Here is a 16,451-nt window from a genome sequence, read left to right on the forward strand (position 1 = left end):
TCCACTCCTCTCTACCTTCTTGATGTGGCCTCTGGCTCTGTTTTCTAACCTTGCTCCTCTCCCACCCTAGCACATGGCATGAATTCCCTGCTCACCAAGCTTTCTCTCCCCTCCCTAGCCTTCCCCCACCTCCTGCAGGAGGCAGCCAGCAAAACTGGTCCCAGATGTCCCCACTTCCTGAAAGTGGGCTCTGCCTTTCCCAAGCTCACAGGGCATTTCTGCTGTGTCCCCAAACCCTCCTGCTTACTTGCCTCTTCCCACCTGTTCCTTGGGTGTAGGTGCTCTCTGGAGACATACGTGGGCAGCCTGTCCTCAAGGCTTTCCTTGAACAAATGACCTGTCCCTCAGTTCCCATGGCACACAAGCAGGCCAGTGGAAGCAGGCAGATCTGCCCGCATGCCCCTGTCTCCCTGTTCCAGCTCCCTGCTCGTGTGGGCCCTGTCACCAGTGTTCATCTCCCTTGCATCCCCTCCCACAGATCTTGGTGACGTTCGAGAACCTGGCCGCCTGGGGCCGCTGTCTGTGTGCCGTGTGCCCATCCCCCACGACCATCATCACCTCCGGGACCAGCGCCGTGGTGTGTGTTTGGGAGCTCAGCATGACCAAAGGCCGGGCCACAGGCCTGCGCCTCAAGCAGGTACAGAGCCTCCACGGGGGTGTTGGCTCAGGGCAGGTGGAGTCCCTCCGGCAGGCACAGTGCCTTTGCATGCTCCAGCTCCCAAGCGCTGAGAGCTCTGCCTCTCTCGGGAGCTGATAGCACAGTGGAGCATTGAGGGCACATGGGTCCCTGTCATTCAAGGGTGCGGTTTCATGTCTTTGGGTGGACTTGACAAGCACACAGGGCTGGTGCTTCCACGGACACCTGCATCTCAGTGAGAGACGCTGCTTACACATCAGGGCCAGTGAAATTGGGAGCTTTTTGCACTAGGAGACATTTTTTAGCATTTTTCACAGGCACTTTTATGTGAATAGCCTCATTTTACCTCTTCATTTTACCCTGTCATAGGAATCATTATCATTCCCACTTCACTGGGGAAAAATCAAATCAAAGAAGTTAAGTGCCTTGTCCAAGAGCATAGAGTCAGAAAATAAAAGACTGTCTCAGAATAGGGGTGATTGTGGCAGACACAGAAGGAAGAGACCAGGAGGCAGAAAACTTGTCTGGTCTTACCTCGCAAACCACAGCTGCTTGGAATAATAAACAGACTGAAACTGACTGCTTACCTAAGGTTCTGCATGTTAACTGTAATCTCGAAAAGCAGGTACTCTTAGTCCCACTTTCAGATGAGAAACATGAGGCTCAGAAAGGTCAGATTTGCATTTAAATCTAACTCTAAGCCTTGTGTTTTCCCCTGCATACACTTGAAGTTGCTGCAGAATATTTCTAGGAGACACTTCCATCTCCAAATGCAATTCATGTTTCCATCTCTGTTTTAGTGATCCATACAGCCCCAAAATGACAAAAAAAGAAAAAAAGTTAACCATACAAGGCTTGCCACTGACTAAATTTCCCAAACTGGACATGTTACACTCAAATTGATGCTGGGTTTCTCTGGATGCCTTCCTAGTCAATGGAGTCTCCCCAGAGCCTGCCCTTATTCCCTGGCACCACCCCCAGCACATGCCTGGTACACAACAGTGGACATTCAACAAACGTGAGGTGAGGGTCAGGGCTGAGGGAGCTGATTAGTCCTGCAGAGGCCGTGTTACCTACGAGAGGCAGCTGTGCAGGTCAATTATGGGCTGCCTTTCCCCAGACTCTCCAGGGAAGTCCTCCCAAGCCCGGCTTAGAGCCCTCTGTCTTTCCGCATCTTCACTTTCCTGATCTGTGTGGAGAGACTGTGCAGCCATTATGGGTGTGGAGAATCCGCCTCTCCCAGGCATCGCTCCAGGGATGAGGGGATCCACCCCAATCCCAAAGACACCTTGGGGAGCCAGGGAAGTGACCCCCCCTCCATTTCCCTTCCTAGGTTCTGGTTAGTGGTGAAGATGCAGTGTAAAAACCCCAGTATCGACAGCATAAAATGTAATTTATCATCCTCTCCTAGCTATAAATCAAGACAAAAAGGTAGGGGAATCCTACATGCTCTTATTTCCTAAGTGAAATAAAGTACTTTATCATTTACCTAAAGAGGCTGACACAGCCTTGGGGGTTCCCCAGACTGAAAGCTGCTCAGAGAAAGGGGTCCCTCCCTGACTTACAGACTTGTAGACAGAGATGTCATCATTAAATAGCTTCATTAACAGTTTTTTCAAGTGTTTTATTTCTAAATATTACAACATGAAAGACATATTTCAAAGTCAGATGATTATCTATAATCCATATAAAAAATTTCATCCTTGCGTGCTCTGATCCCCAGATATACATATTTATATCCTTCTGATCATTGGGTAGATATATTAATTCCATTTTCACCCAGCCTATCAAATTGTTTCCTCTTTTCTACAGGTTCTATAATTTACTTTTCAATTGTTCCATATTATTCCATCTCCATAAAATTATATTTCAATTGTTTTATGTCAATGTACCACAGTTAAATAAACCATTTTTTCTAAAACTAGACAATTACATTGCTTCCACTTTTAACTATTTTAAATAGTGCTGCATAAGACATCTTAGATTGCTGTTGGCTTCTGATTAATCATTTCCTTATAGCAAATTTCAAGAAGCCAAATTACAGAACAGTGACATAATGCTTTCTATAATGGCTCTGTGGTTTTACAGTGCCACCACAATCAGGAGTGCCCATTTCACCATGACATATCCAGAACAGGGACTTATTTTCAGAGGTTTGTATTTTTTTATTTTTTGCTCCTTTAGTTAGGTATAAGGTGATACAGTGGAGCTGTTTCAATTAGCCATGATGAGAACAGGTATTATTCTGAGAACAGAAGAGCCAATGGAGAACATTTAAAACTGCTGTCCTCCTTCATTTTTTCCCAGGCCTTTCCAAATAGGGAGTGGTGCTGACTGCCTCCAGGTGCTTTAGTGTCCAGGCTGGTGAGAAGCTTACAGAGGTGGGCGGTGCCCACGCACAGAGTGGTCCCTCCCTCTCCAGCGCTTCCCCCAACACTTTCCCCAAGAAAGCAGAGGCCCCGCTCCAGTAACAGACAGCTCACGCAGGCACTGGACTCACAGCCGATGTCTCTGCATCCCCAGTCCTCACACCTGGGTCCCCAGCCTGCATGCCCTGGAGTTGTCCTGTCCCCAGCAGTCAGAACTTAGCCACTAGACAGAGGTCATTCTGGGAAGACTACCAGAAAGCACCTGTCAAGGCCTCTGCTTTCCTCTCTTCTTTTAGACAGTTTTCACTTCCCTAAGTAGCCCCTAAAGTGACCCCAGCCTTCTTCCATGGGTCACATCCATCAGGTTGGTGCCATGTTAGGATCCATGGAGCACAAATGGGAATCTGCAGCTGAACTTTTAATTATTGTGACCTGGCCAAGTGACAACTTTGAAAAATGGTGCTCAACCTCATTGACTCAAATGAGTGAGTGGTGGACAGTCCTGAGGGTGGAGGTTTACCACTAGATGTGGGGAGTAGTCAGGTTTCAGAGAACCACCTCTGCACTTCTCAGGCTGATTTCAGAGGACAGCAGGCACATGTGTGCGTGCCAGCTCTCGTACCAGGCTTACCTGGAAGCTGCTGGGACAGTTGTAATGGAAACCACACTGCCACCAGCAGCAGCAGGCCAGGGATCCCAGTGTGCCTGGGAGGCATCCCTAGTCCCCCAGTCCCCCAGGAACATGTCCATGGGGGGCAAGGCCTCTGGCCAGGTCAGGACACATAACCATCCATCAGCCAAGCCAGATCTTCCTAGGCCAACCTGAGAGTCAAGACTGAAGCCCTGAGAGTCAAGACTGGGCAGCCAGACTGGACATGAATGTGGATCCTTTGGACTTGAAAAGTCAAATCCTTTAAACTATGACCTGACCTCTCTGCCTTCTTCCCAGTTTAGTTTCCAGGGGCACATGTGTTTCTGAGGTTCCTTTAGTGTGATGCTCACATTTGAGCATGCGTGAAATTCTCCGGACAGTTTGTGAAAACCCAGATTTTGGGGCCCCACTCCCAGAGTTTCTGAATCAGTAGACCTGGGAGGGGCCCAAGAATGTACGTTTCTGACAAGTTCCCAGATGATACTTGTGCCACCGGTTGGGATACCACACGTGACAAACCAGCACCCTTGCATCTTAATAGTGGTGTGCGCTGCTTCAGACTGCAAGATAACATGGGAGGGCAGAGAGCATGAGGATGTTACTGGGATCTCCACTTGAGTATAATAGAAAGGACTACTGACTCTCCCCATCTGGATTTCAACCCTGGGAAGGGATGGTTCTGAGAAGCCAGCCACAGACCTGTGAATACACATGCGCGCACATACACACACACCCCTCACACACATTGGAGTCACTGGACCACTCTGAATCTCTGTTCTCTCATCTGGGGCCCAACAGTAAAAGGGGAGAGTGGAGTATCTCCTGGAGTAACTGGATTAAGGGCCCCTCTCATAACCTGCACTCTCATCCCTTGTCCCCAGGCCTTGTACGGACACACGCAGGCTGTCACATGCCTGGCGGCGTCAGTCACCTTCAACCTCCTGGTGAGTGGCTCGCAAGACTGCAGATGCATCCTGTGGGACCTGGACCACCTCACCCACGTCGCCTGCCTGCCTGCCCACAGGGAGGGCGTATCTGCTGTTGCCATCAGTGACGTCTCGGTGAGGCTCCTCTTTCTCAATGTCTGTGTCCTCAACATGTCTAATGATTCTTCATGGTGACATGGTGGACAGTCCCCTGAGAAAAAACCTGGGCGCAAAGCCCACCCCAGAGTGTATGGAGGCCCCAAATATGTGGGACATTCTCTACACAGGCAGAGTGGTGCCATCAACAATCTCAATTTTGGCCTCGATTTTATTTTTTGCTTCTTTATTTTTTTCCCCTCAAGGAGGTGGGCTGGTGGGAGGTGTCTGTTCTGACATGAGCATCGGGAAGTTGGGGAAGGAAGTTGACTTTGGTGAGGGATCTTCTGGGTTTGATTGACTGATCCAGCCAGTTGACTGCAAATCAGTGTGAGCTTGGCAAGCACCTCTGGTCTCCAAGTCAGGAAACACCTCTGCTTGTCCCTCCATGCTGGCTACTAAATATAAACCTGTCAGGAAGCACACCATGCATGTGTGTATGTGTTTGTGTATGAGAGATAGAATAATATATATACTGTGTATATACATACATGCATGTATGTATACCAGTGTGGAGCTTTACACTGGAATCCCCATCATAGGATATGGGGTTTTCTGAGGCTCTGCATCTGCTGATAGAAAACTTGAGGGGCCTGGAGCATGCATAGACTGAGCAGTTGTATCATAGGAGGAGAAAGAGGTCATGGATGGAGGAGACTTCTGGTGCTAACTGTGGCTGAAAGTGGTGCTCCAAATGGGCTTCAATCCAGGAAGAATATTAGATGGGCAAAAAGAGGATGGATGGATAGGTGGTTGGGCAGATGGAGGGATGAATGTGTGGATAGATGGAGGGTGGGTAGGTAGATGGATGGATATTGGCTGAATGGATGAACGGGTGGATGTAATAGGGAAAGCACCATGTTCTGATATGGAAGAAAATAAATTCATAAGGAATTATGTCCCCAGCCCTTAAAGAAGACTGATATCAGGGCAACAACTTGTCTGACCCACCGTGTCCTGGAGCTGACTGAGTTCATGAAGTGCTGGCTGGGTGCTGAGCAGAGATGTATCAGACAGGGTCCCTGGCCTCAAGCAGACTCCACCAAGCGACTCAGGAAGGGACGTGATGAAGCTCAGCCCAGGGCACTGAAGAGTGGCCTGGAGCTCCCGGCCTCCCTTCTGTGGTCAGGGCAAGGCTCAAAGGCTTAGCCCCAGATGGCTCTTGGGGTCCTTGGTGGGTCCTTGGTGACAGTGACCACAACTCTACTGGACACAAAATAGACAAGGAGTTAAGGAATGAACACTCCAGACATACACATTTCAGGAGATGCAATGGGCAAATTTCTCCTCAGAAATTCCCCCCGAGGGGACCTTGCCCTATTTTATGAACTACATGCAGTCATTCAAGTCCCTGTTCCCTGCCCTCCACCAGGGGTCATCCAAAGCTGCTTCACAGGGACAGGGCTGGCCAGCCAGGTGTAGACCCCATGTCTGGGCCTGGGATGGTACCCTGGCTAGGTCTTTTATGCCAGTCAGTATGTTGCCAGGGAGAGTGCTGTGGGAGGAGTTCAAAAGGTGAGCCAGTCAGCTTGTGCTGGGAACAGCAGTATCCAAATGCCTGATTTCAGTGTGAAAAGAACCAGGAATGCACCATTGTGTGAAAACACAGCAGGCCTGTGAGTCACCTGGGAAGAAGTGGATGTCTTAGGAGGTCTGGGAGTGCCTTGGTTAGTCCTCAGAGGACGGCAGGTGGAGGGTGCTTGGGTGTGCAAACTGAGTGAGTGGACAGATGGACAGGCAGTGATCCCAACCTGAAGTGAAGCCCACTCTCACTGCTACAGGGCACCATCGTCTCCTGTGCGGGAGCCCACTTGTCCCTGTGGGATGTCAACGGACAACCACTGGCCAGCATTACCACGGCCTGGGGCCCAGAAGGAGCCATAACCTGCTGCTACGTGGTGGAGGGGCCAGCGTGGGACACAAGCCACGTCATCATCACTGGAAGTCAGGATGGCATGGTCCGGGTAGGTGTGCCTTGGGTGGAAGGAGGGCATGCTACTAGAAATATGTTCATCTCCATTCTGTCCACTTCCTCTAAGAGTCAAATCTGCAGACCGCATTTAAACATTCCAGACCAGGTCCCCGCAGCATGTGAGGGCAAAGCCAAGGGTTCTTTTTATATTAATAGTACATAAAATTTTATACACACATATACTTCAACAATTAAAAAATACTTATTGTCACAAGTTATGAAAGCTGAATGGTCAAATGCATCAGAACATAATTCAGTACTAACAGGAGACATATGGGCCATCCTTTCATCCATTCATCCACTGGTCTATTCATCCATCCATTAATCCATCTACCCATCCAGTTATTTATCTCTCTATCTACTTCTATCCATTTACTATTCCATTCATCCATCCACCCTTTCATTATTGCATTCATCCTTCCATCTACTCATTAGCCCACTTATTTGTCCCTCCAGCTATCCATCCACCTAACATTCATTGAACTCTGGCTGTGTACCAAGCACCTCATATATAAGGGATCCAAAGATTAATGATAAACAGGTCCTTGTCCTCAAGATGTAATATTCTAGAAAAAAAGACAAACAGAAAATGTACATATGTGTTTCATGCTATGACTGGGACAATCAGAGTGCCATGTATGCTCTGAGGAAGGCCTTGGAAAGAGAAACCATCAAGAAACCAGGAAGACAATAAAGGAGAAACATTGAGGAGGGAGGAATAGTGTGGGAAGAGCAAAACACAGGTGATTTTTCTGAGACTGACAGCAAGGAGGGAGGAATGAATAAGATGAGCAATAGTTAAGAGCTTTACTCAAGAAACTGTCATTTGAATTCCACAATTTTTGAAGGGAAGTGTCAGTTGCATGCCTTGAGGTATTCAAGAAAACACTCTTTGAATTCTACACACATTTGTGAAAGCTCCCTGTGGGCCAGCCAGCATGGCTGAAACACAGCCGTATCCTCCAGGAGCCTCCACTCCCAAAGTCTGAGAATCATCACAGAGGTGATGCTTCAGGAAGCAGAATGAATAACAGGGTGGGGGCCAAGTGGAGAGTGGATTTACTTCCAGCAGAGGAGGTGGCATTTCAGCCAAGCCCCGAGGATGAGGAGAAGTCAGGGCGTACAGAGGAGGCCATGCAGGCTGAGGGGTCAGGGTGCGTGGACAGGAGAGACGACGCTGAGGAGCGCCCTCTGGGAAGTCCCCTTGCAGGGCCTCATCTGTGGGCTAGAGGAGCACAGGGTCTCTGCAGAGGGAAGGGTGTCCTGGGCTGGCTAAAACACGAGGAGATCATGAGGGTCAGGGCTGGGTGGGTCGTGGTCTGTCCTGTGGGTCAGTCAGAGGAGCCCGGGGTGGCTGGGGGCAGCTGCATTTCCTTCATGGGCCCCCAGAGCAGGAGCGTGAGTCTGCCAGGCGCTTTGCCCTTGTCCACTCAGCGCACTAACTGAGCTCCCGGGACAGCCCAGCTCTGGGCTAGACCCAGTGCGGCGCTCTCAGAAGCCCTCAAGTGGAGGCTGCTCATTGTCCTGTGGGGAAAGAAAGTTCAGGCTGAGCAAGTGAGATGCCATGTGTGGTCAGCCTGAGGGCACTCACCACAGACCTGGCACCATACATAGAGGACGGGAAGCCGTGCTGCTTAGTGGTAAGGGAGGTCTCTGGGAATGGTGGCAGACAGACAAGTGGGCACTAGCTAAGTAAAATGATAATGAGCTGACTGCTGACTCTCGTCCCTGCAGATAAGGGGTTGAGAAAGGTGCCCTGCGACCCAGGGGTGGGGAGGGAACTCATTCCGCCTACATCCCGTCTACGGCAGCCAAACTTCCCCGCAGGGAAACTGAAGCTTAAAATGGCTTTTATCCTGAGAGTATGTCAACATCAGAAGTGAAAGAGGGCCATGCCCCGCTTCCTTCAGGGTCCCCCAGGTGTGGCGGAAAGGACGGGCCCCGAGCCTGCAGACAGGTTCGTTGCCCCAGCCCATGGCATGTTCTCTGTTCTGGACAGATCTGGAAGACTGAAGATGTGAAGATGTCTGTTCCCGGGCAGGCAGCGCCAGAGGAGCCCTGGGCTCCATCATCTCCAAGCCCCAGAGGTAACCTATGCTCCTGGTTCCCGGGAGCACCCTTGCCTCGCTCAGCCCTCCCTCCCCTCTTCTCTCCTCTTGAGGGCTGCAGCTCCAGCCAGACCTGCAGAGACCAGGGAAGACAGTGAATTTCTTAGGGTATTGGCAGATCTCAGGTCAGGAGCACAGTTTTCTGTGAGCTGCTGGTGGAGTATGAATCCATGTTTAGAAGCCCCACTGAGGCCCAGCCTCACCCTTCAGGGACCGGCTGGCTCTGGGAGGCTCCTCGGGCATGTGAACGGTGCTGGTGGTGGTTGTCAGGGGTTCCCGAGCTCCAGGAGGGGCCACACCCAGCCGAGCTTGGCTTGATACTACCCATCTTCCTGGGTGACTCTTAAATACCAAACTCCCCAGCCCAGGACATGGGTCCATCCAACTGGCCACCGGCCTGAACTGCCAGGCTGCAGACAGGAGCAGGGATGGCTTTGCTGTGTCCCCGGGGAGAGGAAGTGGTTCCATCGGCCCCATTCTGCCCTGTTGTCCCTGACTCAACATCCCCTACTCTCCACGGCAAGTTCCTCAAAGTGGGTCTGAGGGTGGTCTGCACCAGCATGGCCCAGTAGGCTCATGAAACATTTAGAGGTGGGTCCTAACCTCAAGGAAAAGATTGGAGAAGGATAGGGTTCCCATATCTAACAAGTCCCCAGGTGACTGCTGGTATCAGCAGAGTAAAAGAACCGCCACTCTGCAGCAGAGCCCTCTTTGGGGGGTAGCCTTTGGGCCTGGAGTAAGATGATCTGTTCTCACTTCTGTCACTGTGGCCTCTGGCATCAGCACCACCAGGGCCACCGTCACAGAGCCGTGAGGGACAGAGCCGACCGGGAGCAGTTTCCACCATCCACTCCTCCCGTGTGTTCTCTTATTTCTCACGGCAACCCCATGAGGAAGATACTGAGGTGATACCTGGGTGAGAAGAGAACTGAGGCATGGAGCAGTTCAGCAACCTGCCTGAAGTGACCCGAAGCCATTGCTACTATAGTTCTCATTTCTGCCCCCAGAGTAGACACGCCCACTGCCAGAGCAAACTCCTTGGCCAGGGCCAGACCATCCAGGATGAGCGCAAACACAAAAAACACAAACCTCACTCCTGGGGGTCCTGCATGGCCTCACTCTTGTGTTCTTCTGGTTTGTTCTGCATCCTGGGACCCATGATCAACCCCTAGAGAGAATGTTCCAGATTGTGGAGGCTTGTCTTCTACAGGGAGTAGCCATTTTTAGTTCATTTTTGATATGTGCTCCACACTTCCTTGATTCATTTAGTCACTGATGGACATTGGCTGAGCGCCTGCTAGGTCCTAGAATCTACACGGGAATCCCTTCCTTCAACATAATGCCCTCAGATGATGCCCTTGTCAACAACCTAGACTGACCTAGAATGGTGACCTTACAAAAATCTACAGCCACTGGGGATTCAGTTCACTGGTCCTAAGATCTCTAGGGTCCTTTGGGACCACAATGAATCAGCCCATCACAGTGTAAAAAGAGTCCTGTGCATTCTTAGGAGCTAACAGTTCTTTGGAGGACAGGGGACAAAGTCTCTCCCCTGCCCCCACCCACTTGGAGGAGAGCTAGAACAGAATTCTTATTCTCCCCCTGCTCATGAACTGTTCTGTGGCACACCAGTGTGAGAGCACGCCACCTTGGTCTTGGACTCAGCTGACCACTTCTGAAGCTACTGAGCTCTGATAAGCTAAAAGCATTTGTTCAGCCCATGGTTGATAAGTGGGTGTCCGAGCCAGAATGTTAGCTGAGTGGGTAGGTAGATGGATGAAGGGACAGATGGACAAAGGGCATCTCAGAGCCATTCCATTGGTTCTGGGAGTGCCAGTGGATTTTTGGTTTCTACTTAGGATTGACAAGGTTGTGCTCATTGGGAAGGGGGCCTAGTGAGATGAGAAGCAAGATGAAAATCAGGAAACAAAGTTCTAGACCCAGCTCTGTCTTCTGCAACCTCTTCGGTCCTCAGTTTCCCCCTCTGTCAATAGAGGTGCTTCCTGTACCTCCTAACTTGTAGGAAGCAGACGACAGAAAAGTAATACCATAGACAAAGATCTCCTCAACAAAACGTGGGTCATGATTATCATTTTCTCGGATTACTAGGAAACTTCTCCCCTAACACACCGGCCGATTACACGAAGGGACTTACCTGATCGTGTCAGGCAGACAGGAGCCTCACACCCATTTCCTTCCTCTGCTATTTGTCCTAACCAGCCTGAGGTCACCACTGCCAAGTAGAATTAATTGCTCTGCTTGTGGTTACAGTTCAAAGGAGGATTTGGATAAAATGACACAAGGGCACAGACATAGTCATAAAAATCAGGCGAGGCCACTTCTTAGAGTTAGCAAACCCATGTGCAGGTTTACAAACCTAAGCCACTGGAGGGCTCGCTGCCCTCATAATATTGCTTATAACTGTTTTGTTGGAAGGGGACTAGTCCTCGGCCTGACACACAGATATTTATGCCTGTCTCTTGGTGTGTATATTACTGCATTCCTTGAATACCTTGAGAGGCAAGAAAAGAGTTCTTTGAGGGTACTGAGAATATGAGGGTTGCTGCATTTGTGTGCAGATGTCATCTAATTTCTGCCTGGAATTCATTTATTTGTCATTTGCAGCCAAGACCAACCCAGTGGAGTCCAATTTACTTTAGGAATCACTCCGTAGATTTGGGCTCAATCCAGTACACAAAAAGTCCTTGGGAAAAGCTTGGTTTGGGAACTTATGCACAAACACAAAACACATGTGCATTTCCTGGGGCACAGAGCTGTCTGTCACCCTGGGTCAGCTGGGACAGCTGCGTTGCTACTGCCCTGACTGCAACCAAGTGACCTCGTAGTGGTGGACCCAACTGATGTCTCTCCACCTCACCCCCCACAAAGGAGTCACCGTCTGTCCCCATATACAGTCATTAAAATGAGTGAAGTAGCAATCATTGAGTTCTATTTTTTGAAAACAAACATTCTCAGCATTTAATTATTGGTCATGGCATGAGCGGATTTAGGTAAGTTGATAATGCCGACTTTATGTAATTTATTTTTACTAGGCAATTACAGGCTGCGTTACATCCTGGCAGCAAGGTATTGTGGGGTATCTTATTAAGCATAAAGCCAGTAAACACTGATGAACAATTTTGCTGAACTAGGCATGCAATTTAGAAAGCAATAATACACAAATCCAATTTGGTACACAATGGATACCGCAGCACGTCAGCACATGTAACTATCACAGCCTGCAAATTAAATTGGGACGGCCCTTTTTGCAACAGCACAGGCCAAGATTAAATATATTTTCCCCCTCAATTTAACAAGTTGCTGACCACAAATATAAATATATGTGTATGTGTTTGCAACCCTGTGTGTGGATGTACACACGCATGTGTGTTAAACCGCTCAGGTTTTCTAACTATCCCCTTGCACATTCCTCATAGTTCACCGATGGGAGAAGAATCTTGCCCTTTGCAGAGAACTGGATGTCAGCGTGGCTTTGACAGGGAAACCCAGCAAGGCCAACTCTGCTGTGACAGCTCTGGCCGTGTCCAGGTAACAACAAGCTGGCTGCTCCAAGCCTCCAGCAGAGGGCACTGTGCTGCCCCTAGGAAGCCCTGGCTGTTGTACTCAAGACACTGGGCCCTAGGAGGTGGACTCACGACAAGGACCCAGGAACCCGGGGGGCCCCAGCATGTACAGTAGCAAGATGGCCATGTAGGGCCTAGGAAATGGTTCTTAACACACATATTCTTGCTCTTTCTTTCTCCCTCTCACTCTCTTCAATGTCTATGAATTCATAGAGAAATCCAGAAAGTAAAAGTATATTGACTTGTAATTTTATCCTAAAGAGGGACTTTTTTCCTGAGGTCCCTTGGTGATTGGTATGATGGTTTTCCTACATTATAGAAAATGCCTTTCAAGGATTTGAAGCCAATGTGGAATGGACGGGTGTCAGATACTACCCTTGGCAGCACTGTTTTATTCTTTACAATTATTCAATGGTGGAACTTAGAATCATTAGCCTGTTCTACACACTAGGTGTGTTAGTCTTAGGGGACCAGATCTTCAGGAGTCCTGTCCTTCTCCCTGGAGTGGGGCACCCAAGTTCTGCTGTGGTGGGAAGGCCAGACTGAGGCAGGGTGGCTTAGGGTGGGGCGTATGGGAAGGGACAGAAGGCCCTGAGCCTTCTGTCCTTTGCTGGAGAACTTGCCCTACCTTCTGCCTACCGGCCCGGGTGCATAGCTCAAAGGATAGGAGATACTCCCAAAGATGCTGAAGGGAAAATGTCAGGGTCTTGCCCTGTTCCCCAGAGCCCCAGCATCTGGGAGCGTCCCCTCAGTGCTTCCAAAGCCATAACTCTCCTAGGTCAGAGCTCTCCCTGAGTCACAAGACTCTCCCCTGCTTCAGGTGGAGGCCAGGTGCAGGCTCTCCTGGGGTCCTGGCCTGAACCCCCTCCCCCATGTCTTAATGTCCTGTGTGCAGTCTGGGATAAGCAGGGTGCACAGGTTTGCTCTAATATTCCTCTTTATTTGTTCTCTTCCCAAGAAACCAGACCAAACTCCTGGTTGGTGATGAGAAGGGAAGAATATTCTGCTGGTCCGCGGAGGGGTAGGAGGCAGGAGCCGGTGGAGGCTCTGGCACGGCGGCCATGTGACCCAGCAGGGCAGCAGGACTCAGGGCTCAGACACAGCACCTGGGATGCAAAAGAAACCCCCAGGACCTCCCTTCCAACAGGTCCCCGAAGAGGAGGCCACAGGCCGCTGGAGCTCCATACCCTGAACTTTGGCCTTGGATTACACAAGGATGTGAATCAATAAAACAGATACACATGTGCATCGGGACCCGTAAGCAGCCTGCTGGAGACTGTGGCTCACGGGTGCCAACCAGCACTCGCAATTACACAACTCACCTTTCAGAGGGCTTATTGAACTGGAAAAACATTGGGCTGCTTCCTGGAAACTAGTAGGAAATATGGTATTGTTATTTTATTAAAACAACTATTTTCCAAATAGAAGAGGGCTCTTGAATTTGAAATTGCCAGCCTTTCCCACTGAGGTGTTTGTGGCTTCACACTTAGACAGGCAGAAGGCCTCAGGGATGCACGGTCCACTTCTGGAGTGTTTTTCAGCCCTCCATTTCCCTCAGTGGCATCAGAGGAATCTTGTGGTCTTGCTCTCTGTGCAGGGGACCTTGGGAAGCAGGAGATCTCATTCAGGAGGCCCAGCTTCCATGACTGGGCTCAGAACAGACACGGTGGCTGCCCACCGCAAGTACAGGCAAGTCAGCTGGGAGGACGCACCCTGCCTGGGGTGCCTGCCCCTACTCTGCATGCCACAGTGGGTCCTGGCTGGGCTCGGGCTTAGCAGGCTTTTCTGGGGACCTGTCTTTACAAGGTCAAGGGCCCCAGTTCACATACTGGTTTTAAGCTGCAGCTTATCCTGGGAGAATCTGGACTGCCAGGTGACTTTTCTCCATCTGAAAATAAATGGCAGGGGGCAAGTATTGAGCCCCTCTGAAAAATTCCAGCACCTTAAGATTCAGGCATTAGACCATGAAGGCAACACCGTCATTCTTACATCTCCCCACCTCCAGCCTTCCAGAAGCCTTGAAAGGAAATTCACCTGCCTCTTCAATGAAATCCAGCTAAGGTGAGCACCCAGGGATTTGGGGTGGCAACGCTCCTCAGCTTTAACTCCCTCCCCACAATTTCCCTTCTAGAGAATACCAATTCTTCCCAGATTTCTCTAAGCCCTGCAGACGCCCTGGTGGGTGGCCCATCCCAATTTAGCTCAGGCCTGGGGCTAACAAGAAAAAGAACACAATGTCTCATGGTCCAGGTCATCTGGCCTCCAGGGAGCAGCAAGTCCATGTAAAGATAAATATTAAGAAAGTAATGGTGGTGTGAACTGTGTCAAAAATAGTGAGTGAGTGAAGGATGATTAGGAAATAGTGATCTGTCTGTCAACTTCGAGTTCTTTGCAAACGGAAAGATGGAGGAAGAGACTCAGCTCAGGTCCAGAGCACCCCTCTCTGGGTAAGGAGGGCATGTGTCTGACCCCGGAGGCAAGAATCATGCCTCCACCCATACTGTCTGCATGTGCTATTAGTAGACAGCCCATTTGCAATGCCCTAGTCAGTCTGGACCTGCAACGGAGGACCATAAATTGAAGCACAGAGAGCACCCTCCCCGGGAAGGCCAACAAGCAAGGTCATAAATATCAAGGGCTGTTGTCATGTTTCAAAACACAGCTCATGTTATTTACCCCAGACTGAGAGGTCTGCTGGCCCAAAGGCTGTCTGGGGCTCATTCATTCAACAAGCATTTCCTGAGCTCTGCATTTTGGTTCCCCAGGTCACAGGAAAAAAATTGAAGGATGGGGGTGGATCTTGTTGCTGGGGTCTTGGAGCTAAGATACTTGTGCAAACAAATGTGACATGAGGTGGCAAGGCTAAAGAGAGATCTCTTGTGTTCTAGGGCATGTCACTCTGGCTGGGCTCATTTGCTAGGGCTGCCAGGACTTGCTAGCCCTGCAGGCTGGGGGCTTAAACCACAGAAAGTTTTCTCACAGTTCTGGAGGCCAGAAGTCTGGAGGAGTGTGTCCTCAGGATTGACTTCTTCTGAGTCCTCTCTCTTTGGCTTGTGGATAGTCACCTTCTCCCTGCATCTTCACGTGGGGTGGGGCAGGGAGGAAAGTCCCAGGAAGAGTGGGGATCCAGAGTCAGAAGGTCGTTGGCAACCTGGGTGGGAGGAGACTCCAGCTGGTCTCAGCATTTCAGAAGCAGCCAGCCTGGGCTCCCTGGCAATTGCCAACGGTGGAGGGAAGTCCAGGACACAGGCCTGATGAAGGGGGAGAGAGCAGGCACTAGGGCCCCCAACAGCCAGGGCAGAGGCTGGGCCAAAGTATAAATAAGGACCACATGGATGCAGCCCTGCTGACACCCCAAATCCAGCAGAGATGAGGGGCCTAGGAGCTGGAGCTGTGCCAATCTGTGCGGCCACAGCTCAGCATCCAGAGACCGGAATATGGGGCCAGGCATACACAGTGATGATCACAGCTGAGAGAAGCGCCCAGGGACCAGGGAGCCCGAGCCCCATTCCCAGGGTCCCTACTGCCTGTCAACTTTGGCCTCAGTTTCTGTATCTGGAATATGAGACTCCAGTGTCCACATGATGACTGGTTCTGAGATTAAAATCACATCTGTTTATCCGATGGTGGAATGAAGCAGACAACAGACCTCTTGACCTTGACATGATGTCATCTTTCAATGCATCACTTGTTCATTCACTCACTGGTATCTTCTCTTGCTGAGCCAGGCCTTGTGCTGGGGCCCTGGTAGAGAGCCATTCCGCCCCTGTCCAGGAAGCCCTCTGCCCAGGCTGGAAAGAGACACAAAGAAAGCACAACAGGAAGCAAGTCACTGTCACACCCAGAGGTTTATCAGGCTGGAGCCAGTGCGCTTACGCAGGGATGGCATTGCTACAGGAATATCCTGGAATGCAAGTGTGACTCCCAGGTGCTGGGTCTCAGCTAGAGCAGAAGCCACAGTCTGTCTGTTTGTGTGTGTGTGTGTGTGTGTGTGTGTGTGTGTGTGTGTGTTTTAATCTCTTGAATGATGCTGATGTGGGCTCTAGA

General features: G+C 50.2%; 1 protein-coding gene across 5 annotated transcripts in view; it reads left to right on the forward strand.

The window, feature by feature from the left end:
- WDFY4 (WDFY family member 4) overlaps positions 1–13,831 on the forward strand; it is a 257,168-nt gene extending 243,337 nt beyond the window's left edge. For all 5 annotated transcript variants that reach the window (XM_070471003.1, XM_070471005.1, XM_070471006.1 and 2 more), the window contains 6 exons: positions 479–637; positions 4,540–4,719; positions 6,522–6,704; positions 8,712–8,799; positions 12,258–12,369; positions 13,363–13,831. In XM_070471003.1, the coding sequence (XP_070327104.1) occupies positions 479–637; positions 4,540–4,719; positions 6,522–6,704; positions 8,712–8,799; positions 12,258–12,369; positions 13,363–13,429 (789 nt within the window). In that variant the 3' untranslated portion in view covers positions 13,430–13,831. The remainder of the gene's footprint in view (positions 1–478; positions 638–4,539; positions 4,720–6,521; positions 6,705–8,711; positions 8,800–12,257; positions 12,370–13,362) is intronic.
- The last annotated feature ends 2,620 nt before the right edge of the window (positions 13,832–16,451 follow it).

The sequence above is a fragment of the Odocoileus virginianus genome, chromosome 7, assembly GCF_023699985.2.
Source record: "Odocoileus virginianus isolate 20LAN1187 ecotype Illinois chromosome 7, Ovbor_1.2, whole genome shotgun sequence".
In the NCBI taxonomy this organism is placed as follows: domain Eukaryota; kingdom Metazoa; phylum Chordata; class Mammalia; order Artiodactyla; family Cervidae; genus Odocoileus; species Odocoileus virginianus.